Source organism: Eublepharis macularius, chromosome 1, assembly GCF_028583425.1.
Source record: "Eublepharis macularius isolate TG4126 chromosome 1, MPM_Emac_v1.0, whole genome shotgun sequence".
Taxonomy (NCBI): domain Eukaryota; kingdom Metazoa; phylum Chordata; class Lepidosauria; order Squamata; family Eublepharidae; genus Eublepharis; species Eublepharis macularius.
The window spans coordinates 253,071,322-253,095,673 of record NC_072790.1 but is presented as its reverse complement, the minus strand read 5'-3'; the positions used below and the strand labels follow the sequence as shown (position 1 = coordinate 253,095,673).

The 24,352-nt window shown below is 49.8% G+C and overlaps 1 protein-coding gene across 2 annotated transcripts in view; it reads left to right on the top strand.

Annotated features, from left to right (window-relative positions):
• The window catches only part of RPRD2 (regulation of nuclear pre-mRNA domain containing 2), an 81,595-nt gene that overhangs the window by 34,916 nt on the left and 22,327 nt on the right, over positions 1–24,352 (top strand). The window contains exons 3-6 of one of the 2 annotated variants that reach the window (XM_054998703.1): positions 15,399–15,499; positions 19,415–19,492; positions 21,458–21,510; positions 23,644–23,770. In XM_054998703.1, coding sequence (XP_054854678.1) covers positions 15,399–15,499; positions 19,415–19,492; positions 21,458–21,510; positions 23,644–23,770 — 359 coding nt within the window. The remainder of the gene's footprint in view (positions 1–15,398; positions 15,500–19,414; positions 19,493–21,457; positions 21,511–23,643; positions 23,771–24,352) is intronic. The other variant, XM_054998713.1, reaches the window with a different exon arrangement.

The window sequence follows — 24,352 nt, the reverse complement described above, 5'->3', positions numbered from 1 at the left end:
ACTTCTGACAGCTCCGATTTTACTGTCTGTTTAACCTCTTTGATCAGCTCCAATTTCATGTCTTTAAATTCTTTAATCACCTCCAAAAGTTTTTTATCCAGGTTTTCTATTGTCGACTGCCACTCTTTCTTCGACATCGTGGGGCTTGCTTTGGCTCGCTCCCACGAGTCCGCTCTCTTCCTTAGCTCCGTGGCGTTAAATTTAGTACCTTTTTTATTTCAAATGTCCCGGTCTTCTTGCATAAATTGATTTTAAAGGGTCCAAAATGTCGGGCGTCTTTTCTCTATGGTCTCTCTATGATTTTATAATCCAATATGGCCTACTTCCTTTTCCGCTGAGGCCGCGACCCTTCCCCTCTCAAAGATGGCGATTCCCTTCTTCCTGCCCTCCAGCAAGGGCCGCTTCTCTCTGTTGCCAAGTAGGCCCCCTCCCCTGCTTTAAAGCCTGCTATGAATTGTGTTAGAGCTTCCTGCGTCACTGTTTTACTGCTGCACCATAGACTGCTTTGCACGTGTGTGCTCTGATACACGTGTCAGTTTCCTGCCTGCGTGTCAACCACCCTGCTGCTGCTATAGACTGTGTAGTTCACTGACTCCATGTTTGGCTAACTGCACAAAGGACTCTCTTTCTGGGCAGCCCTGCCCTGACCTGTATCTGGACTTCCTAGTGTGTGTTTGGACTCTGTTACAAGTGTGCCCCGTGCCTGCATTGCCATCTGCCACGGACCGTGCCTGTTTCCTGCTTTGGACTGTGTTTTAAAGTGTTGTTCCCCCTGCCTCCATGGAAGCCTGCCTCATATGGGCCCAAGCCGCTGCTAGCAGCCGGGCGCCTGCCGGGGAAACCTCCAGCGAGCCTGGCTAGGCGCTCCCTGGTCAGTTCCCGCCTGGAGCCTCCCGCGGGTAGGTTGCCGAGCTTGCCCTCGCTACCGGGCAGCCTGCTATCCAGCCCCAGCTATGCCCAGCCGGCATCCATGTTCTCAGGCAGCCAGAAGACCCTGGGAAGAAGACTGCTTTGAGAAGCCATTTCGGCGAAGCGGGCACACCACGTCCGCAGCGAGAGCCCCTCGCCCCGCTCTGCATATCTTAGGAGCCGCCCCGGAGAAGGAACTAAGTGCCGACCATCCCAAGCACTTAGAGAATGCATCTCAAAGGAACCTCCGCATTCCAGAAGCTGATGACATCAGGACAAGCCCTGTCCGCTGGAACATCCTTTCAGCCCACTTGGATTTCCCCCTCCCTCTTTTGTCCCCTCTTCCTGAGGTGTCACTTATCACAATCTGATTACCAAAGTGGCCCATCCAAGCCATTCAGTAGCCCATTAGACCCTTTGTTTTAATCTGTGAGAACCACCAAGTACAGCACCAGCCCCAGGGTACGTTTTGGGGTATTTAAGCTGGTCTCTCAGACCGCATGGTGCTCAGGCCATTCCTATCCAGACTTCCTTGCTGTCCGTCTGTGGTCCCAGTGCTGGCATTGGGCCACCTCGCTGTTGTGTCTCTGCTTCGCTCCAGGATAAGTGAGTATTTCCCTTACCATCGTTGGGAACCAGCTAATGCGAACGTCTCTGTATTTCCTACTCTGTATTTCTTAGACCTTGTATGTTCTTTGTATGATTGTGCAAGCTAGGCTTACGCTACACTCAATACACGTGTTTGGACCCGACTCGTTGTCTGCCTCTTTTTCACTAGAGTGTCTGGGATCAGGACCTCCGTATACATAGGTTATGATCCTCGCTTAATATTAATAGTTACAGACTGCTACAGCTAATTCCCCATTATAATAAAAGAGCAGTTCTGGTAACAGTTTACTGGTGGAGAATGCGGGCATAACCCGGTTCGTGTGAATACACGTGAGTCGACACGCGTGTCTTCAGCGAACTGACTTAGAGGAAAATTTTCCAGACCTCAGTGCAAAGAGCGCAATTTAGCTCAGGGAATTAAAAGTGTGAATGTGTGTGGCTCTAGTGAGCATTTCTATCTTGTGGGTTGGCTTTTCCCCATTTCCTCCTTCAGCCAGCTTTGGACTACTTGCCTTTTGTGGTTCACCGCGAGGCCCTCCAGCCGTTATAACCGGTGTACTGTGGGTGAGGACCTCTGAACTGGTGAAGTTCCTGGCCACCTTCCGGGCCACCTAAACGCGTCTATGTGGGTGGGATCCCAGAAGTAGGCTCTATAGATATATATATATCCTGAAGCAGCACATATAAAATTCTTTTCCGCCCTCCCCCGTCTCTCCTAAGCCCGTCCAAACCCCGTTCCTGCCAGCACTTAGGCTTCAATCCCCGCTCCGGAGGAAACGTGAAGGGATCGTTAGTCCGTTTGGTTGTTCAGTCAGTTTAGCTTTGGGAATCTAAAGCCAGGTTCCTGAAGCCCCGCGGCAGCCTGCCGCACCGTGCTTAAGAGTTTTAAGGTAGACTCTTGGGCACCTTTCCGCTTGCGAGTTTTAAGTCAGGACTCGTGGGCACACCTCGCTTGGGAGTCAGTGGGACTCTTGGGCACACTTCTGCTTGGGAGTTGTTAGAACTCTTGAGCGCACCTCGCTTAGGAGTACAGTAAGCTTTACTCCTGAGCCATTTTGCTTGGGGACGTGCAGAGGCAGTCCTTGAGCGCATTTAGTCTTTTGGTCGAGGCTTGGAGACAGTTTAACCGTTTGTCTCTGAGCACGAGGCCTGGGGACACTTTGAGTTTAGTTCTTGGGGAGAGAGCTTGAGAGCATTGTTGGCTTCTGAGCAGAGGCTTGGAAGCACTTCAGTTTCTGAGCAGAGGCTTGGGAGCGCTTCAGTTTCCGAGCAGAGGCTTGGGAACACTTTCTGGTTGCCTGAGCAGAGGCTTGGGAGACCCCTTTAGTTGCAGTTCCTGAGCAGAGGCTTGGGGACACTTTTTGGTTTTCCGAGTAGAGGCTTGGGAGACCCCTGAGCTTTGGCTTCTGAGCAGAGGCTTGGAAGCACTGAGCGTTTTTGGTTCTTGGGCTTAGAGAGCTTGAGAGCACCCTCTGAGCCAGTAAACTTTTCCTGGTCCCGTGGCTTGTAGGCAAGCTTGAAACGGGAATAGGAATTTTCCCTTCTCCCCCGGTGGAGAAGAACTGAGTGTAGAACCCTTAAAATACCCTTTAACCCTAAAAGTAGGACCTTAAAACCCCCTGGTAAAAACCCTTGAGGACCTGAGGGAAGGATAAACCTCCCAAAAGGGACATAGAGAGGAAGAAGTTGTTAAAACCCTTGAGCAGCTTTAATCGCCCCACCCCTGATTGTCGCTGATCCACTCTTTAACCTCCCCCGAGATCAGCCTTAAACTAAAAAGAAAAATGTACCGGGCAGCCCCCACCGTGCCCCGCCTGGAGAAGTGGCTAGTTAAGAAGGGAGATTGCCCCTGGGAAGCCGGTTCCTTCAAGGGACCTGACCCGCTCCAAATAGTTAGAAGCGCCTTCCAGGATTTTTGCGAGAAGGAGAAACCCAGGTCAAGTAAGAAGGATAGGTATGGAGCTTGGGCACTTTTCACCGCCCTACAGGACAGCGTGTCCCTAATTAACAAGCTACAGGTAGCTCAGGAAGAACAGGAACAGGAGATAGAAAAGCTAAAGAGAGAAAAGAAGGAACATGAGGAAAAAGCAGCCGAGTGGCGTTCAGAACGCGTTAACTTCATGCTGGAGAAGCAGAGTCTAGCTGCTGCCCTCCAGGACGCCCAGCACAAGGCTGAAGTAGCCACCGCTCGTGCCGATATGGCTGAGCACGCAGTAATTGAAGGTCAGGAGAAAATTGCAAAATTAACCCATGCTGCCCAGTTCATGGCAGAGCAGAAAGTTGCAAAGATAGCCGCAGCAGACCACTCCGCTTGTAAGAGGGAGCTAGAGGCCCTAAAACAGCACCTGGGAATGCAGCAGGCCGTAATTTCCGCCGTGCATCCCGCAGCCCTCTTGGCCCTCCCCGAAGGTAGTACCGACAGTTGGTCACCTCCTTCGCCCCAGCCCGAGGAAGCCCCACAGCCCCTCCACCCAATAGCCACCAAGGAAATTGTATCCATGGACGAGGATGGCAGGAAAACAGACCGGGTCGTTAAGGAAACTCGCAATTGGAGGCCCGATGAGCTCCAAGCCATAGCAGATCGCATGGGACCCCTAAACCGAGACACGGCCATCCAGTGGTTCACCCATGTGACCACCTCCCAGCCCTCCGCTAGTGGTTCCGATGTGGCCCAGCTGGCCCGCCAATGCGCTGCCCCTGAAATAGTCTCGGCCCTGAATGCCTATATCTCCAACCGAAGGTTAGCCACCCGCAGCCAGTATGGAGCAATTAAAGAGATCTGTGCATTCCTGTGGCCCACCAAAAGCTTGAAAGCCCTGTACATTGCAGAGTCTCAAAAACCCGGAGAGGACCCAGAGGCATATTTAGCTAGAAAGCAGCTTCTTGCAGAGCTAGCAGATGAAGTAGATCTGGATGCAAGCGATGTACCCGACTTTGACGAATTAGAGTTCAGGAGAGCAGTCTTAGATGGTCTCAATAGCACTACCCGCCTAGCACTGGCAGGAGTAGAACCCGGGAGCATCTCATGGGGAGACCTGGAAGCTCGCATCAGGAGCATTGCTGGCCTGTTGCGAGAAACCGGCGCCATCCGCCATGTGAAGTCCCCAGCCTCCCATAGGAAAGAGAGTGAGCCCATCAACACAGTCACGTATGCCAACCATGGTCCCCACTCCCAATATCGGCCCCAAGGGCATAGCTCGTACTCGGAGCCTAGAGGTGGCATCTTGCGTGGGAGAAGCGGTAGCTTCACTCGGGGCCGCAGCCAGAGGGACTCCCGTCCAGGAGTAACCTTTGCGCCCACCCCCAGTCACTACCCTTCCTCCCCACAGGGACCCTCTGAGCCCTGGAGACCTGCGCTGCCCTCAGCGCCCCCGCCCCCTCGGGCACCTCACCCCTACAATCACCAGGTCTACCCTCCCCCAAGTCAGGCTGACTCCTGGAGACCGCAGCCAAAGGACCATGAGGAGCCCTCTGACCTAGGCGGCCCACCGCCAGCCAGGGACTCACTCCGCTGGGAACTCTGGAAGCGGCTCAAGGATCATGGGGCAGACATGGAGCTCTTCCACCAGCAGCCCACTTCAGTTCTTCTCTCCGCCCTTCTAGACACCCTTGCGAAAGGCCCTCCCCAACATGCACAGCCAGTGGCTACAGTAATAGGAGAGCCACCACCAGCTGGGAACCCCTTTTTCCAATAGGGATGCCCGGGGGTCACACATGCTTCTCCCCACTTAACTGCCCGTGGGAGAAAACCAAAGGTTGAGGCTAGCCTTCGACCTCCGGGAACTAAAAATAGCTGGAAACATAAAAGAGAGAAGGAAAGATTCCAAAGGGTGATTCGCACCCAGAACCCAGCACCAACTTTGCCAGACACCTCTGAAAGGAACCTGGCAGAGCTGCAAAATAAAATCCATGAACTCATAAGCGTAAACAGGGAACAGAATTTAAAAATAAATGATCTTAATAAAGAGAATGAGGAATTAAAAGAAAAATTAAATGCTTGCACAATAGAGAAAGAGCAGCTCCACAATAAATTCCTTAGCATGCAGACTTTGCTGGAGAACCAGAATAATGAAACTGCCACTTTAAAAACCCTGATGCAAAATCTCCTGGAATCCCAGAGACTCACTGAGGCCAGATTAAAAACTTTAGAGGAACAATCAGTGATTGAATCACCACCCCGCCCCACCAAAGGCAGTGAAACATGTAGCCAGTCACCTTTGCCTCCAATTTCTGCCTCAGCCCCCATGCCCAAGAAGCCAGAATTCACTTTAGCCTCTGAGCATGTGCAGAGTTTAAAAGTAATTCCCCAGGAAATTGTCTTGGCTCCCATAGAGTGCCCCCAGCCAAGCTATACACAGCCCACCGTGACTGTGCCCTCTTGCAATGATCCTGAAGAACAGGTAAACAAAAGTAAAAATGCAGTTCCTTTAAAAGAATTAAATTGCTTTGAGAATCCAGTGCTTGCAACTACACACCAAATAGCTTTCTCTCAGCCTTCCCTGACTAACACCCCTGAAGAAAACCTAATGTTGTGCCTGTGTGGCTTAGTAGTGCTCGAGCTAATTCAAAGACATTTGTGTATCTGTTTCCACGTTTTAAAAGGCTCAAGCCCAAAACTTAGTGAAAAGGTAGAGCCTCCAGCAGTAAGTGCAGTCAGGAATGTAATAATGCAAGTGAGCAAACTCCAGAAAGAATCCCAGTTGCTAGCAGCATCTGAAACAGACTGTTCCCACTCAGCGTTGCACCCCCACCCCTCATTGAAATGGAAAAACTGGCCAGACCAGGATTCTGACCTCCTCCCAGTTCTTCCTTTTGTCCTCTCCCAGGCTGAAGCAAGCCCAAATAAATGTAATCACTGGTTCCCTGTCAGAATTTGGAAGGGATTGGAACCAGGAGTGGAAAAGCCACCTTAAGGAGACTTGAGTTCAAGTCCCCGCAGCCCCCGTCCCTTTTTGTTGTGCAGTCTTAACTTTATGTGTGTGTGAACCTGAAGCCCAATTCCCTTTTGAAATTAGATGTAAAAAGCCAACTTGGCTTCCTATAATCATTTAGTGTTTTTGTTATTTCTTGTCAGTTCTATTCTTTAACTTTCTTAGGCGGGCCCCATAGTTGGGACCCTTGGGGGGAACACGGCAACCGGGGCCAAGTGGGACCACCACCGAAAGTGATTCTTAATTGGATTTTAAGCCGCATGTTCGGAAAAAAATTACACAGGCAAAAGAGAGTTGCTGTGTGGAAGTGGTTGGAGAGGCTTTAGCCCAGAGGTGATTTCCAATACTGTAGATGCACCAATAAAGGTGATCTCTGTATTTGAAAACGTTTCACCCGCCGTGCTGGTGAAGATCCCGCATCTACGTAGATTCGGGGTCTCACCTGCCAGACCCACGCTTTCGCATGATGGTCGGCTTTGGCTTTGAGGGCCGTGCCTCCCCTGGAAAAGGATCCCCAAATAGCCCAACATCCCTCTTTTACTAATGTTCATATTCGTCATGGTGAGTTGCTATACGGCGCCACCATCTAGTACGCTTTAGTGCAAAGGTAAAAGACCCGCCAGTATTTTGTAAATATGTGCCCTCTGGAATATGTTATTGGGGTGCGTTCGCCACGCACAAGGGGCAGCGTGCCTCATTTACATAGCCAGAATCCCCTGCGCCAAGATGACCCCCGAATAACCCAGACCCAGTGGCGCCGGCAGATCTCGGCCGCCTCTGCCGCTTTTCGATAAACGCTGCCGAGCACCTTCGGCTCCACTTCGGCCCTTTCCGCCAGCAGCCGCCCGCCCCACGTAATCTTTTCCCTTGCCCGTACCGTACAAGGGAAAAGAAGGGGGGGAGACATATTGAAGTTATAATGAAGCCCTGCCAGGCCTTCCAAGTGAGGGCAACCTGAAAATAACCCACGCCCGTGTGCTTTTGCTTTGTGTGTTTCTTTCTTTTAACATGAAATTGGGGCCTCCCGAGGGAGTCCCTCCAAAAATTGATCCTAGGAAAAAATATGGTCCGCTGAAATACATACAAGAGGTCCTGCAAAAAAAAGCAGAGGGAAAAAGGCAAAGCAAAAGCAAACCATCATAAAACATACCTTTAACCCTAACCACCCCTACTTAAAAATTATTTTAGAAAAATAGAACGAAGGTCTCCTTTAGCAACAACCCTTATAGTTAATGGAAGCCGCTCTTTAGTTTTCTTTTCTTTTTAAAAAACGGCAAGGCCAGGCCGAGCCGGACCGATAGCTCTCAGCCCGCAAAATAAAAGCAGCCCGCCACCGAGCAAGGGGCACCTGAAGGCCACATAGCCTAGGCACCCAGGGACCCCTGGGGCGAGTTTGCATAATCCCGCCCAACGTTCAGCCGACCCTTGCTCGACGTAAAGACCTTAAAAAAGATATCATAGCACTGGAAAAAGTACAGAGAAGGGCAACTAAAATGATTAAAGGGTTGGAACACTTTCCCTATGAGGAAAGATTGAGGCGCTTGGGGCTCTTTAGCCTGGAGAAAAGACGACTGAGGGGAGACATGATAGAGGTTTACAAGATAATGCACGGGTTAGAGAAGGTCGAGAAAGATGTGTTTTTCTCCCTTTCTCACAATACAAGAACTCGTGGGCACTCTATGAAATTATTGAGCAGTCGGGTTAGAACAGATAGAAGAAAATACTACTTTACACAAAGGGTGATAAACACATGGAATTCGTTGCCAAAGGAGGTGGTGGCAGCTACAAGCATTGCCAGCTTCAAGAGGGGACTGGACAAATATATGGAGCAGAGGTCCATCAGTGGCTATTAGCCACAGGAGATAGATGGTATTCTCTTTGTGGGGAGGTGGTGCTCTGTTGTCTTGGTGCTGGAAGGAAGGCAGTGGGAGGGCTTCTGGTGTCCTGGCCTCACTGACAGTCCTTTAGATGGCACTGGATTTCTAGCCACTGTGTGTGACAGAATGTTGGACTGGATGGGCCACTGGCCTGATCCAACATGGCTTTGCTTATGCTTATGTTCTTAAAGACGTTCCCCCCTGAAATATACACGCCTTAGAAAGAAACCTTCGCACAGGAGTTCCCCAGAGCAACAAGCTGGAAGGCTCGCTTAGTGCTCCGGGACTTCTCGTTCGAGCCCCACCTAATAGACAGTGCTGGCAGAAAAACGCCCCCCCTTTTTCTTTTTCCCTACTTCACTTCATTTATTTTGCTGCAATAAACTCAGGGAACCTGTACTTATATCCGCAGGTCTCCCCAGGATACTTTCGCCACAGAAAGGAAAAGAAGGCCAGGAGATGAGGCACCTGGCTACCCTGTGTTTGCTCGTGTTGGCAGGCACCCTAACAGAGGGACGCCCGTCCAAATTAATGCCCTACCCCCACTGGAGATGTATTAATACATTGGCAGGAAACGAAATGATGGTCTGCAAAGTTGTACAGCAGAGCAATATGACCACCCCCACGGATCGCACTAACTTCCGCAGTTGTGAAGAGCAGTGGATCCGACCCCCAGAGCTTGTTATCTTATGTGTAGGAGTCAAAACCATGTCCCAAGAATTAGTATGCTACTCAACTACTGATACGGTTTCACCACTTGCTCCGATTCCTTGTATGTTTCTTCCCCGTATAAGGCCAGCCCCCACCGCAGTCCCGGTGGTAGACAAATATACCACCCCTGCCAACTTCGAAACCTCGCCATTTGTCACTGAGGCTTTCGGACCATACTGTGAAGTTATTTTAGTGTCGGCCGCAGTATGGAAGGCAGGAGACCCCTTTAGAATGACCATCCTACTAGGCACCACTACCACTGAGTCTGCATCAGTCACTATCACGCCCCCTTCAGGCGCAGTTCTCTCCTTGGCTATAGAGCACTGGGAGAACCTGACCTGGATTGTAAAAGAGGAAGACCTAGCCAAACATGGCCCACCTGATTGGATTCTGGTTCAACAGACGCCCGAATGCCAAACCAAGCCCCTAGTAGAGAAATTTCACCGGCTTGGGCTGCTCTTTGTAAATTTGACTCATGAACCAGGCAATTATTCCTTGCTGATCCGGACCCAGGAGACCCACACCATCCAAATTGACCCTTTGATTGCTAGCAATGAACAATTAAGCCAAGGCGGCACGCATATAGTGGGCTCCCATGTTTTGAAAACTGACATTCGAGAGAGAGTTCTAGTCCGCCCGCAAATGTCTTTAAAAGAGATCCGCATAGACTTAGCTGAGTTAAATATAACCCAGAGGCTGCCGCAGTGCGCTCCCTATCTGGAGGCCGGTAGCAAGGGTTGGAATGCATGGCTACAACTGTGGATCGATCCCTCCCTCTCTCTCTCGCGTGCCAGACGAAGCATTGCCGACTGGACTGCTCCTGCAGCCGGAGGCTTAGCAATCATGGATTCGGTCAATATTGAGACTCTCGCTAATAAGTTTGCCCATGTCACGACTAGCATCTCCGACTTAGGTAAACCGGTGGTGCAGTCCCTAAATTCCATTTCAAATGGGCAACACGAGATCAGCTCCATTTTAGTTAACTGGGAGAGTCAAATTGAAAGAGATTTTTCTCTGCTGCTCAAAGGGACACAGTCTTTTGAACGCAACGTGTCAATAGCCATGGCATGTATGCAAGCCCAACAATTAAATCAGGCTGTGGCCATGGGGCTAATTCGGCAAGCCACGGACGGGCACTTGCCCCTGGAAATTAAAAGATTGATTACGCCCAAATTGTCACCCATAGAACTGGAGCTTGAATCCTGGTGGTCTCTTGTAAATTCCTCATTCTCACCGACCACCCAGGAGCTTAAATTATTTTTATTAACGGCCAGTGCGCACGAGTCATTCCACGTGTATCCAGTCGTGCCTCTGGGACTCCAAGTCAGCGACACCGAGGTCCTCTACGCCAGACACCCCGACCATTGGGCCCGCTTCACCCCGACCGGATGGCAGCTCGTCAGCCTCCAAGGGTGCCAGCATCGAGACCAGACCGGCTTCATTTGCCAGGACCAAGCCTTTGCACCTCATCACCCCTGTGTAGCCCCGCAAGTCGACGCCCTCAATGAGTGCTCTTTCGAGGTCGTCCGGGAGAACAGCTCCGCTGTGGTCTACCTTGGGAAAGGATGTGCCTGCGTGCGAACGGCCTGCGACTTTGTGATCCTGAACTCGTTCCAGCTGAAGCCCGTGATTCCGGGAGTCAACCGCTGCTTTTGCAACCTGTCTTCGGTGGCAGCCTGTGACTTCACCTACACGGTACCGGTCTGGACCCAAGAAGAGATCCTGGTGGCACCCTCCATCTATCGTCATGTGAAGCCAGTTTCCCTTGGCATCGGTCTGGAGCTAATCCACGAGCTCCTGACCCACCCGCAGCTTCACCGCACCCTCCAGGGCATCCAGAGGGACGGGGACACTACTGCTTTGGTTGTGTCCCACAACGGAAAGGAGATTTTGGATCTGGTCCAGCGGATTAAGACCACCGGCGAGCACTCGTGGTGGGAGACCCTCTTTGGCTGGAGCCCCACTGCCACTGGAATTTACAATTTGGCTTTGCACCCGATCATTGTTATTTTGGCCTTCCAAGTTTTGTTGTGTGCCTCACTACTCTATTTGGGCTGTTGGAGCCGCCGACAGCTCCAGCAACTCCAACTATCCTACCGTCTGGACCATTACAATCCAGACCCACTCTTGCCCTAATGGTTATTCTTGGCGCCCTCCTTTAACCCTTGTTTGTTTCATTGCTTGTGCTGGTATGAACTATGCTTGTATTTTACTATGTGTACGGATCCTGAGCCAGCCCCATGGACGCTCTGCTGCCGGACACCGCTCCGAGGCCCTCTTGTGGACTAGGGGGGGACATGTTTCTCTGCCTCCCAGCCCACGGCCCGTCTCCAAACGACCGCCAGCGGCACTACCTCCATGAGGACTAGAACTGTGTGCCTGAAGCCCTTCTCGCCGCTCACCGACCCTGCTCTGCGGATTGACGCAGACAACAAGGGGGGGTGGAAGTGTGTTTTGGAACACATGGACTAAGTTTGCTTGTTCTTGTAAATATGCAACCCAGTCCAGCAGCTGTACTGCGGACTGAGCCGTCTGTGATCTTTGTTGCTCTATTGTTTTATGAATTTCTTCCCAGTGCTTTCATGAATTTTACTCCCATGAATTTAGCCCCGAACTAGTCCCGCCCTCCAGCTACTGCAAGTGCGCCCATGAACTTTATCCCGATGAATTTGATTTTAACCTTTTGAATTGCCTTCTTAACCCAACTCCCTCCGCCGAGGCAGTTCTAGTCTATGAATTTGATTTTAATCCAGCCATATTGATTTGGTTTTTAATCGCAGAGTTTATTTTTCTGTCCCCCATGAGCCCTTCCGCCGCTTACCCCCCATGAATTATTTCCCCGCACTTGCTTTTACTATTGCTGCTATCATCTATGAAATCGGTTTTAACTTCCTGAATTATCATTTTAAACCCTATGTATCTATGTCTTTATGATTCTAACCATTTATGAATTAGCCTACCCTCAATGAATTATGCCATGCTTGCACATTTCACTTTACCCTGTATGAATTATCCCTGCTTTTAATCCTACGTGTTTATGATTTTAATTATCTATGAATTGATCCATGTATATTAATTGCCCCTGGTTTTTAGTACTTTTAACCCACCATGAATTCCGTATGAATTACCTCCCGCCATGAATTGATCCATGTACCCAAACATGAATTGTTGTTGTTTTTATGCATGAATTGATCATTGCTGCCTATTACTATGAATTACTATTGCTATGAATTATTACTATTTATTCTGACAATTGCACTTAGCACACCCCCTGGTGTGAACCCAGAGACCTGCAGCCCATTGGCTGATCTAAATTTGCACTTATTCGGATTAGGTGGTTCTCCAAACTAAATTTTTGAGTGACGCCTCCCCCTCCTTCCCTTCCCACTCCTTCTTCGCTCGAAGCTCGACCACCGGACATTGCCGACCACCTCGCCTTTGAAGTCAAGTTCGGAGACCCGCGTGCCTGACGTCCCGGGGTCTCCGAGGGGGGGAATTGTTGCCAAGTAGGCCCCCTCCCCTGCTTTAAAGCCTGCTATGAATTGTGTTAGAGCTTCCTCCGTCACTGTTTTACTGCTGCACCATAGACTGCTTTGCACGTGTGTGCTCTGATACACGTGTCAGTTTCCTGCCTGCGTGTCAACCACCCTGCTGCTGCTATAGACTGTGTAGTTCACTGACTCCATGTTTGGCTAACTGCACAAAGGACTCTCTTTCTGGGCAGCCCTGCCCTGACCTGTATCTGGACTTCCTAGTGTGTGTTTGGACTCTGTTACAAGTGTGCCCCGTGCCTGCATTGCCATCTGCCACGGACCGTGCCTGTTTCCTGCTTTGGACTGTGTTTTAAAGTGTTGTTCCCCCTGCCTCCATGGAAGCCTGCCTCATATGGGCCCAAGCCGCTGCTAGCAGCCGGGCGCCTGCCGGGGAAACCTCCAGCGAGCCTGGCTAGGCGCTCCCTGGTCAGTTCCCGCCTGGAGCCTCCCGCGGGTAGGTTGCCGAGCTTGCCCTCGCTACCGGGCAGCCTGCTATCCAGCCCCAGCTATGCCCAGCCGGCATCCATGTTCTCAGGCAGCCAGAAGACCCTGGGAAGAAGACTGCTTTGAGAAGCCATTTCGGCGAAGCGGGCACACCACGTCCGCAGCGAGAGCCCCTCGCCCCGCTCTGCATATCTTAGGAGCCGCCCCGGAGAAGGAACTAAGTGCCGACCATCCCAAGCACTTAGAGAATGCATCTCAAAGGAACCTCCGCATTCCAGAAGCTGATGACATCAGGACAAGCCCTGTCCGCTGGAACATCCTTTCAGCCCACTTGGATTTCCCCCTCCCTCTTTTGTCCCCTCTTCCTGAGGTGTCACTTATCACAATCTGATTACCAAAGTGGCCCATCCAAGCCATTCAGTAGCCCATTAGACCCTTTGTTTTAATCTGTGAGAACCACCAAGTACAGCACCAGCCCCAGGGTACGTTTTGGGGTATTTAAGCTGGTCTCTCAGACCGCATGGTGCTCAGGCCATTCCTATCCAGACTTCCTTGCTGTCCGTCTGTGGTCCCAGTGCTGGCATTGGGCCACCTCGCTGTTGTGTCTCTGCTTCGCTCCAGGATAAGTGAGTATTTCCCTTACCATCGTTGGGAACCAGCTAATGCGAACGTCTCTGTATTTCCTACTCTGTATTTCTTAGACCTTGTATGTTCTTTGTATGATTGTGCAAGCTAGGCTTACGCTACACTCAATACACGTGTTTGGACCCGACTCGTTGTCTGCCTCTTTTTCACTAGAGTGTCTGGGATCAGGACCTCCGTATACATAGGTTATGATCCTCGCTTAATATTAATAGTTACAGACTGCTACAGCTAATTCCCCATTATAATAAAAGAGCAGTTCTGGTAACATCTCCAGCCGCTCTATTGTTGTTACGCACTTCCTGTCTCCCGTCTTCCCACAGCAGATCTCGCGATGGTGTCTTTTTCTCACAGCTCCAAAGCCACAGGTATTCAAAACAATAGTCCGATTTCTTTAATAACTTCTTTAAACTTAGTCTCTTTTCAAATACAACTCCTGCCGGAGCTTCCCCTCCTTTTCACTAGTCTGTTGCAGTTTAAAAGTGTACTTTTTTTCCTCTCTGTTTTTATCAATCTGTCCCGTATCGGAAGATAGTGATCTTTACCTTCCCTTCACTTTCCTCGGGTTGTAATCGCTGTTTCGATTTCAAGTTCTCCTTTCCACTTCTTCCCCCAATCGAAGCTTGGGTATGTAGGTCTTATGCCAGCCGAATTGGCCCCAAAACTGCCGCAGAGATTGTAGCCGACCCGTCGCAAGGTGGGACCTCAAGGATCGGGAGGGGACCCCTTACGCAGAGCCCCCCCTCGTCCGAGATCTAACTCACCCTAGGGTCTTGAGCGTTCTTTGCCTGCTCTCCACCTGAGAGCAGTCGGCCGCGGGCTATTTTCACCCCGCCGGCCGCTTAAAACGGCAGTCCGGTCAGCTCTGCAAATGGAGCTGCGTTAGACCTCCATGAATCCCAAACCGGAAGTCGAAAACCCTAAACTCTTTAATAATGGATTTTCATGAAACACATTATAGCATATTAATTGTTGCCCAAATTATTTACATTTATAAAAAAAATTAGTGTGTACAGTGTTCATAGGAATTATTATCTAATGCTGTAGATTGTCATACAGAGAAATTTTCATATTACGCATTTGAAGTAAACTCTTGTCTTTCATTCATTAAAAAAAAGGGCTCCCCCAATTTCCCAATATTCGTATCATAAAAACTGGGAAAGCTGCTCTGGCTTTGTGCTACTCGCTTTGAGTAAGAAAAGCCTCTTGACGAGCATTTTGCAGATTCCAAAGGAGGCAGCGTTTCAGAGGAGTTATTTTTCTGGTGCCCCCCCCCCCAAACACTCCAATTTTTCCATTGCATATATCGGAGGGGGGGGAGTTCTAGGAAGGAACCCATTTCCCCCCCAGGCATTCACATCGGTATCTTGGTATCTGCAGTTAAAAGGCTTAGGTGGTACTAGGGGGCATGAAAGACCCTTTTCTGCCTGAGACTCAGGAGAGGAGCGGCCAGTCAAAGGAGGCAAGAGTGGCCCTATTGGCCCAGTGGACTGGCTCAAGAGAAGGCCACTTCCTGTGTCCATGCATGTTGCTCGCCCTGGTCACTCATGGCGAGTGCTTCTTCCGGGCTCAGGGATAGTACAGAAATGATAGTTGTAATGCAGCGTCTTCTATTTGTCACTCTGATCTGCATGTGGCCTTTCTGGTTTTGGTCTCAGAGGGCAACACTGTATATACATGGAGGAGGAGGGGGGAAAGGTTCTTCAGCTAAAACAGAGCCTCTTTTGATATGTCCTTTGCAGAGACCCATCAGTTGCTAAATCGATAGAAAGGATCTTTAAAATCTGGGAAGACAGAAATGTGTATCCAGAAGAAACCATCACATCCCTAAAGGAAGCTTTAAGTAAGTTCTCTTTTTTCCCTCTTAACGCCACTGCATTTGTATGTTCACTTTTTTGCATGACAGAAGAACCTGAAGTTAAGAAACGTTCAGTTTTTTCCCTTTGACGTGAAGCCCCTTGATTATTTTCTGCCTGCATTTGCTGACTGTACTGGGGTGCAGAGCAGAGCATGAATGAACTTGGCTGTGAGTGTTTCAAAGAAATTGCTGAACTTTGCAGTGTTTGCTGTGATTCTGCCACCATCAATGGCAGGCGCTGTGTGTATGAGCTGTAATGGCTGCCTAGTAACCATTGATGGACTTGACCTCCAGGAGTCTGTCTAGCCCTTTTGAAAGCCATCTGTACTTGTGGCCATCACTACATCTACTGGCAGTGAATGCCATTACTCATTGGGTACAGATCCAGAGGAGTTAGCTGTATTAGTCTGTAGCTGCAAAATAGTTAAAGAGTCCAGTAGCACCTTTAAAACTAACCAACTTTATTGTAGCATAAGCTTTTGAGAACCACAGCTCTCTTTGTCAGATGCATCGTCAACATCTGACAGTGCACCTGACGAAGAGAGCTGTGGTTCTCGAAAGCTCACACTGCAATAAAGTTGGTTAGTCTTAAAAGTGCTACTGGACTCATTGGGTACAGAAGCGCTTCATTTAGTCTGTCCAGAATCTGTTACCTGTCGGTTTCATTGAGTGCTCCTCCCACAAGTTCTCATAAAAAAGGACACAGTGAAAACGTTCTCTGTCCACTCTCTCCATCCCATACGTGTTCTGTCATGGTCTCTCGTTTGTTGCATTTTTGTGCATTGAAAAGCCCCAGACTCCTCAGCTTTCCTTTGCCGGAAAGGAGTTCCAGCCCCTTAGCCATTCTGGTTGCAATTCCTTTCCTAATAATCCCCGGCATAGAGCTTGCCTTTTTTCACCCCTGCTGATCTTTGAGTTGACATTTTCATTGAGCCACTCCGTCCAGTCCTAGGATTTCTCTCCTGCTCAGTCTCAGCCAGGTCAGACCTTGTAGGCATGTTTAAAGTTTAAGAGACTTTGTTCTAATTCAGTTTACTTTACTTTTCATCAGACTTTCTCATTGAAACTCAAGGCAGATAAAAACAGTGGCGTGAAGACCAGTAAAATACAAACAATAAGCAATGCAATAAAACTGTATTACGCCATTAGAGAATAATGAAATAAAGAATATATCCGACACATAGACAGTGGCATTTGGATAGTTTCCTGTGGGTAGCCATGTTAGTCTGCAGTAGAAGCACAAGATTCAAGGGCAGCAGCACATTAAATACCCTGGAAAACTTATTGTCAAACGTTCAGTAAGTAACATTGTATGAGGAGGCAGAAAAAGAAATCCAGCTCAGATGTTCAGATAATTTAAACTGCAACCCTGTTCCCTATATAGGAAGTGCCCGCCTGCACAGTTCCATTTCACAGATTCTGCAAAACAGTAAAGACGTCGGAGCCCCCCTGCATTGTCCACCAGCAATGGAGTCCGCCAGCAGTCCGCCAGCAGAGAGCCACCAGAGAGAATGCTCTGGGACGGGCAACTATTGATCTTGCCCATGAGCACAGCTATCCCGACAGTAGCAGGAGAGGCAGTCTAGTAGTTAGGGGGGTCCTAAGCCATGAAGGACTTTGTAGCCCTAACCAGCACAACACTGAACCCGGAAACTAACCGGTAACTGATGGAGCAACTGTAGAATAGGTGTAAGATTTATACTCCACTTAGCTCCTCATAGTAAATGAACTCCAGTGTTCTGTAGTAGCTGTCTTCAAGGGCAGACCCAGCTAGAATGCATTACAATAGTCTAGCTTTGAGGGTATCATGGCATGGATTTTTGTTGCCAGATGGTCTGGGTCAGGGTAGGAATCCATTTTCCAGTCTAAGTAAAGATGGAAGACAGCCATTTTCACAGCTGCGTTGTCCAGCAATAATGCCTGGTCCAGTATAAGCCCCCGGACTTTTAACTGTGTCAGGGAAGGTCAGCTGAATCTTGTCCAGTGTTCACAGTGCAGAGCCCTCCAAGATCTCAGTCTTCCCAACCAAGAGCAGCTCCATCTTGGCAGTGTTCCGTTTCAACTTCTTTGCCCTTATCTGATTGACCACAGCTGCCAGGTGCCAGCTCAGGACAGCTACAGCAGGCTCAGGCAGTCCAGAGAAAGAAGTGCAGAGTTGGGTATCATCAGTATATTGATGGCTCCCAGCTCCAGACCCCTGAGTGATTTCTCCTAGGGACTTTGCATTCCAGTTGAGCAGCATGTGGGATGCGATTGAGCCTTGTGGAACCCCACAGGGCAAGTCCCATACTGCTAAATGGTCTCCACCGGCCCTCCAGTGACTCCAGCCCTTAAGGAACAGTGTCAAGCATTCCAGAGTACATTACCTTGATCCCCGCGTCCGTCTCCAAACATCTCAGCAGGATGGCTTGGCCTACCAGTTCGGAGGCTGCTGTTAGATCCAGTGACAACAGTGGAGAAGCACAACTCTTGTCTACATTCATATGGAAGTAGTCAGCTAAAGCCACCAGTGCCATCTCCATCCCCTAGCCCAGCCTGAAACCAGATAGAAAGAGGTCTAGAGCAGATAAGTCATCCAGGAAGACCTGGTATTACTCCACAACCACTCTTGGTTATCACACCCAGAAAGAGCAGATTACAGACTGGACAATAATTGGTTATTATTATTATTATACATTCTTCTCAAGTGGTGGTTTTTTCAAGAAATGGACCAATGCTTATGCTTACCGAGATTGAACTTCATTTGCCACACTGTTGCCCACTCGCCCAATTGAGAGAGAGCCTCCCAGAGCTCTTCACAATCCACCTTGGTTTTCACCATCCTGAGTAATTTGGTCTCGTCTACAGACTTGACCACTCCACTGCCCGCCCCAAATTCCAGATCTTTTATGAACAAACTCAATAGCACCTGCCTCCATCACCAGTTCTTGTGGCACCTCCCTGCTCACTTCTGTCCATTGCAAGAGCTGCCCATTTGTTTCTGCTGCCTGCTTCCTGTTTAACCAAATTTTAATCTGCACTTTTATCCCATGACTGTTAATTCTACTCAGGCATCTGGGGTAAGGTAAATTATCAAAAAAATTTGTAAGGCCAAGTAAATAATATCCGCTGGATGAACCTGGCCCATGTGCTTGTTGATCTTCTCGAAGGACTCCGTAAGATTGGCAAGGCTGGACTTCTCTTTGCCGAAGCCATGCTGACTTTCCTTCGGCAGACGTTGTTCCTCTACATGTTTGACAGTTTGTCTCTGATGCGCCCAGAACAGGTGTTAAGCTAACTGGCCTATAATTTGATTGGGAGTGGGGAGGGCTGTCATGTTGCGTTCCTTTTTCAGTGCCTGTGTTGCATTAGTTGGTTTGCAGTGACAGGGAGGGTGCCTGTGATAGCGCGAGCAGAGCCCTGTATGTCCACCTGCGGGACGGAAGCTGAATGCTGGGTTGGCTGGGCCTTGACAGTAGAGGAAGTTCAGTGAGTCCTTTGTTCACTGCTGTGATCACTTTTTGTCCAGCGGGCCACATATGCTGCCAAATAAAGATCGCTGCGTTGACGATGTTGACTGTCTTCTGTCTGCTTCCTTAAGTTGAAAGAATGTGGCTGAATGCCTTATCCGTCAACAGAAGGAGCTGCTTAGTTCTGTTCCTTGAGAATGCTGCCTTGCTCTTTGGGGAGGGGAAGCTGGAGAGAGTTCTGAGTGTGGAGGGGTGGTCCACGATGCCCCTGTTCACAGCCAGAGTCTATTTTCGAATTGGGGGATTCTGCTGCCTGCTTGCTGGTTGTTGGGCAGACCTCCATGCCCGTTTTTGTTAGCCTTGTTGCCACAAAGAGAGGGGAAGGGATCCCTGAAGGGGAATGCCATAATATCAAAGTGCAAAACAAAAAAAAAATGAAAATGTTTTCCAGGTTCCTCTTTCAAAACTCAGAAGCAGCAGAAAGAAACTCAGAGCAAACAACCAACTAAGTCATGGAAGAAATCTCAAAGTAAGGAAATCCCGTCTGAACTTGACACAGTATTTTTTAAAAGCCTCCTTGAACAGCAGCTGGAACCTGTGAGGCACTCCAGAGGCCCCTCTCGTGAGACCTGAGAAGTGCCTGGGGTCTCGTGCGGAGGGGCCCGCCCCCCCCCCCCCCCCGGAAACTGCGCAGTGCGCCTCAGGACCTGCAAATCAGCAGGACCCAGGCGGAGAGGAGAGGAGGTGGAGGGAGGCCTGGCCGGACCCGCAGTGAAGCTTGTTAGACGAGGTGCCGAGGAACCCCGTCTTCCCGCCGCAAGCGGGAGTAATCAGAGGACACGGGCTTCGAAGTACAGTGGGTGGGGAGCGCAGAAAGGGGGCCGCCTTGGGCATTCTCAGGTTCACTTCTATTTGTGCAGTTCTCCAGCATAGCGCTGGACGTAGGGCAGCCACAAATGGCTGAGAGACAAAGATGATAGAGTATCGGGCAGGAAAGGCTTATGTTGTTGGGGCTCGCATCACTGTGTGGTATACGATGGAACCGACCAAAAGCCAGTGTCCTGATTTCCAGCACCACATTAATGAATGCTGTAATAGTCTTCATGTAACATCCTGAAGAGAGTTTCCGTTCTTCTTCGGAAGCAGCAAACTAGGCCAGGGAAGAAAGAACATAGCCTCCGAGGCCAAAGGACAAAGCAAGACTCCCACCCCAGCCACACGCCACAGCCCAAGCCGGCCGTAGTCACGATTGTGTGTGGTTTCTGTGCATGTCCTTCTGAAAACGAACACAGGTGGCACTCCCCAGGCAGTTGGGCCTGTCAAAGCAGCCGTTCCCGACGTTTGTGTTGCAAGGAATGAGCTAGTTACTTAAGGGTGTTTGGGGCCACATGGGAGGCTGCCTGCTGTATGGTTGTATGATTTGCTGCTCTGGCCGTGCTCTCTTCTAGTCAGCCTCTCGTCGGGGGCAGGTCATTGTCCGATCTCTGCATCAGGCGGGATTGGCTCGTGCAGTCGTTGACATCGCAGCAGAATTGCTTGCGTCCAGAGGCAGATGCACATTGCAGCCCTGTGTGAGTCACCAGCCTGACCCTGCACCCATCTAGTCAGGAGATGCGCTCAGAACAGTGGATTGCACAGAAATTTTGGGGTGGCATCCTTTGTGGATGGGTAGCCTTGACTCTTCTACAGGCCTGGTCAACACAAGTAGCAGAATGAGCCAGAAGAAAAGCATCACGTATAACCCACCTTTCTTGGTGAGACTCAAGGTCGATTGCATGTGTTTAAAGTGCCATCAGGTTGCAGCTGATTTATGGGGACCCCTCTGCGTACAACCCTGGCCTGCCTTAGTGGTCTCTCATCAAAGTACTAACCAGGGCTGATGCTGGGCAGCCTGCGCCATCCCGGTCAGAGCCAGTGTGCATCACAGAATGACCTTTCTCCATATAAAAACTCAGTACCAATAACTCCTTTTAGGGGGCACAGGTTCTATCCCTGCCTGCTCCTTGCTGTGCACCCAGAGAAATATATTCATAGAGGAGCTTTTTTCAAAAAGTTTCATTCCTTCCCCCTGCAAATCTGAGATCCCTCAGTCCCTTCTGCAGCCTGCCAGCTCATTCTCCTGAATGTACAGAACAGAAAACTCTCTGGCCGTGAGCCTTCTCAAGCGTAAGCGTGAAGTGTGCCCGTCTTAATCCAGAGGTGTTTCTTGGTTTTCAGGTGGCTGGTGGGAAACTCTTCAGTAGAGGGCGAAGTAATGTTGTGTTGGGGGGACAGTCAGACTGAATGTGCCAGTCACTTTGAGGGGAGGGGATGAGGAGAGGCACTGCTGCCCGCAGGGGGTGTTGCAGGGGAGCTTGGAACGCAGGTGACACCCCTCAGGTGTTAAGTCCTGCTGGTGGGGGAGGGAGGGGCGACGCTGTTTGCTGGAATGTGTCAGCCCTTTGGGATTTGCAGTCTGAATAGTCACCTCTTGCTCTGTTCCTCCTTTCCACAGCCTCTGCGAATCCAAAAGCTGCTCTGAAGTCCAAGATCGTTGCAGAATTCCGAGTAAGTTTTTAAAAACATCATGTTAATTTTTAAAACGAGAGTGCATATCTATAAAAAGCTTCAGTCAAATCAAACAATGTATTTGGCTTAGTTTTGTCCTGGAACTTACTATTGCAAAATAGAATGAACACAAATATCATAAACATAGGCCACTTTTCTACGAATGTATTAGTTTGGTTAGTAAAACATATTTGTGAATCTCTCGTAGTGAGGTTGACTTTGTCATAAGAGCCATTTCCCATGCTTTCTGATCTCAGTCCATTATCAAATGCGGCATTGCACGCTTCCAGTTATGTGTCGGGCATAATTCTGCTGATGGCCGTAAGCTAAACGTATCTCAAAGTCAGAACGATCACTCGTCCCTGAGGAAGACAGCGGAAGAGCTTTCAGGTCTGCCACCAGCCGACTCTGTCATTTCATTGATCGTTGTTGTTACGGGATGGCAAAAGAATTCTTCCAAATTCAATTTTAGTTCTTAAATCATCTAAGTATGGTAAATAAAATGTGATGTAACTGAAAATGTTGAGTAAAGGAGGTCTCCCTCCATCTATCCCTGTTACTTCTTCACGTGAAGAAAAATGCTCCAGTTCCTTAAAATCTTCTAATATTACCAAACCAAATTCTTTCCAATTAAGTTTAAGTAATGGTGTCGCCTAGGTAGTATAGTATCTCCCCATCTTAAACTTTCCTTTGCCTTAAGTTGCAGGGCTTGTGGAGCTTTGAATCTAACCCCTTGGCTTAATGCAGATCTCGTCCCACCCAGGAAACGTGTCACATAAGTGAACCTGATGAGTGGTCGAGCTGCGAATCAGCGCTCTGCTGGTTCTAATCCCGCTGTTACCGTGAGCTCAGCAGGTGGCCTTGTGTGGGCCGCTCCTCGCAGCCCACCTCCCCAACTATATTGTGGGGAGAACAACAACAATGGCTTTGTCCACCACTCTGAGGGGGCACTAATCTGTTCAGAAGGGCAGTAGATAAGTGCAGTTATTATTTAAACCAGAGCTCCAAAAGGGCTCGTTGCCCAGCAAGAGGAGGGGGCCGGTGTCCACAGTGTTCAAAGCAGCACTTCCACACACAGTTCCTGACTGGAGCAGCATGGGGTGGGCTGGAAAGAGTTGTCTGAAGGGTTTTGTTTTGTTTGGGGGCGGGGGGTGGGTATTGCACTAAAGCCTCTTGTCGGCCCAGCTACCTGATTTGCGTCGTGGTTTCAGTGTCAGACTGGAGAGGTGTGGGTTCGCATCCCTGCTTGGCCATGAAGCTTCCAGGGTGACTTTGGGACGGGGGGGGGGGAGGTTTGGGCGGTCCGTTGGAGGGACGGTCTCTCTCACATGCACACACCATCTAACTTATATTGCGGGATTGTTGAGGATAGAAGAGGAATGGAGACTCTTCTGCCTCACCGAAATCCTTGTAGGTGGAGGTCAGGATAAAATTGGGACAGGGGAGCAATTCCAGGAGGTCCTTATGCCTGGCAAAGAAGACCCATGTCCTCCTCACTTGGTTTGGACCTCATGCTTGAGTTTGACTTCTCATGGGCAAGAGGGACTTCCAGCCAACCTCTGGCGAGCACTCGAGGCGTATCTTGGTGGGGGAGAGCTTCTCTCTCTGCCAGAGCTGTGCGGTCAGTAAAGCAGTTGAGATGTGTGCATGGCCCTCTTACAAATATGACGCTTACCCCCTGAGCCAGTTGGCGCACAGCTCCTTAAAGTCTCGGGGCCTCAGGGAGAGTCGGCAGGGGCGCATTTGATTCTCACCCATGGGGTAAGCCCAGCAGGGAGTATTTTCTTTGTCTCATGATAACTGTGAAAAGGAAGAGCGCCCCCCCCCCCATATATATCCCTTTTACCAGCCATGGGAGTAGGTCTTGACACCTTCACAGCGTGATGATGTTGTGGGGGCATCTTGACTGGGATGGGCTGTCGAAGGAAATTACACTGCGGGTGGGGTGGCTGTCCAAGGACCTGCAGTGCCGCAGCTGAGTTTTCTTTTACTGTGCTGCCTCTTCCTGTATACAAGTGGGACTCTCCCCCCACCCCAGTGCAGGAAACGTTACCTGTTTTCCCCCCGTCTCCCGCCTTCAGCATCTTAGTTCTGCTGGAAAGTGCTGAAGGGCTCTGTGTTTCTCCTTTCTAGCCGCAGTCTCTTGTCGATGAGCTTCTGTTATACAAGCGCTCCGAAGACCAGATCGAACTGAAGGAGAAGCAGCTGGCCACCATGAGGGTCGATGTGTGCAGCACCGAAACCCTGAAGTGCTTGAAAGGTACCCGTTAATGGCTTTGGTGTGCCAGGGAAAGGAGGAAGTGGCTGGGCGCTGGGTTTGGGTCCCACGGAGACGTTCCACTAATGGCTGGTGCCTTCCTCCAGCACCTCATTCCCAGGGAGGACCCTCGGTCCATAGGAGGGATATGCATGGCCCAGCCCATTGGATGGAGAGCCTGTGGCATACGAGTCCTTTTAAATCCATCAGGAAATACATGCTCATTCGTAAGAGGCTGTTTTCATAAAGCCTGGCTTTCAAGTGCCACAGGGATGGTTCAGGGCTGAAAAAAACTATCAAAGCCTGATCCTTTCCCAGTAATTTCTGCTCAGGATAGTCCCAGCTCTTCGACAAGAAAACCAGTCATTTGTGATCTGTATAAAACTAAGCATCTGTTAGTTTAGCACTTTATTTAGGTTTTGGGGACTAATCAAAACCTCTGTAGGAAGTTGAGCTTCTTAGTCGCCCATCCCACCCCCAGTCTGTGACTTCAATAGAGCGGCTGCACATTCCTAAGGGCTAGAAACTTGAGTTTTAATGTGAAGCAAAAAGCCCCGCAGTGATTCTCAGAAAACCAATTTTGTG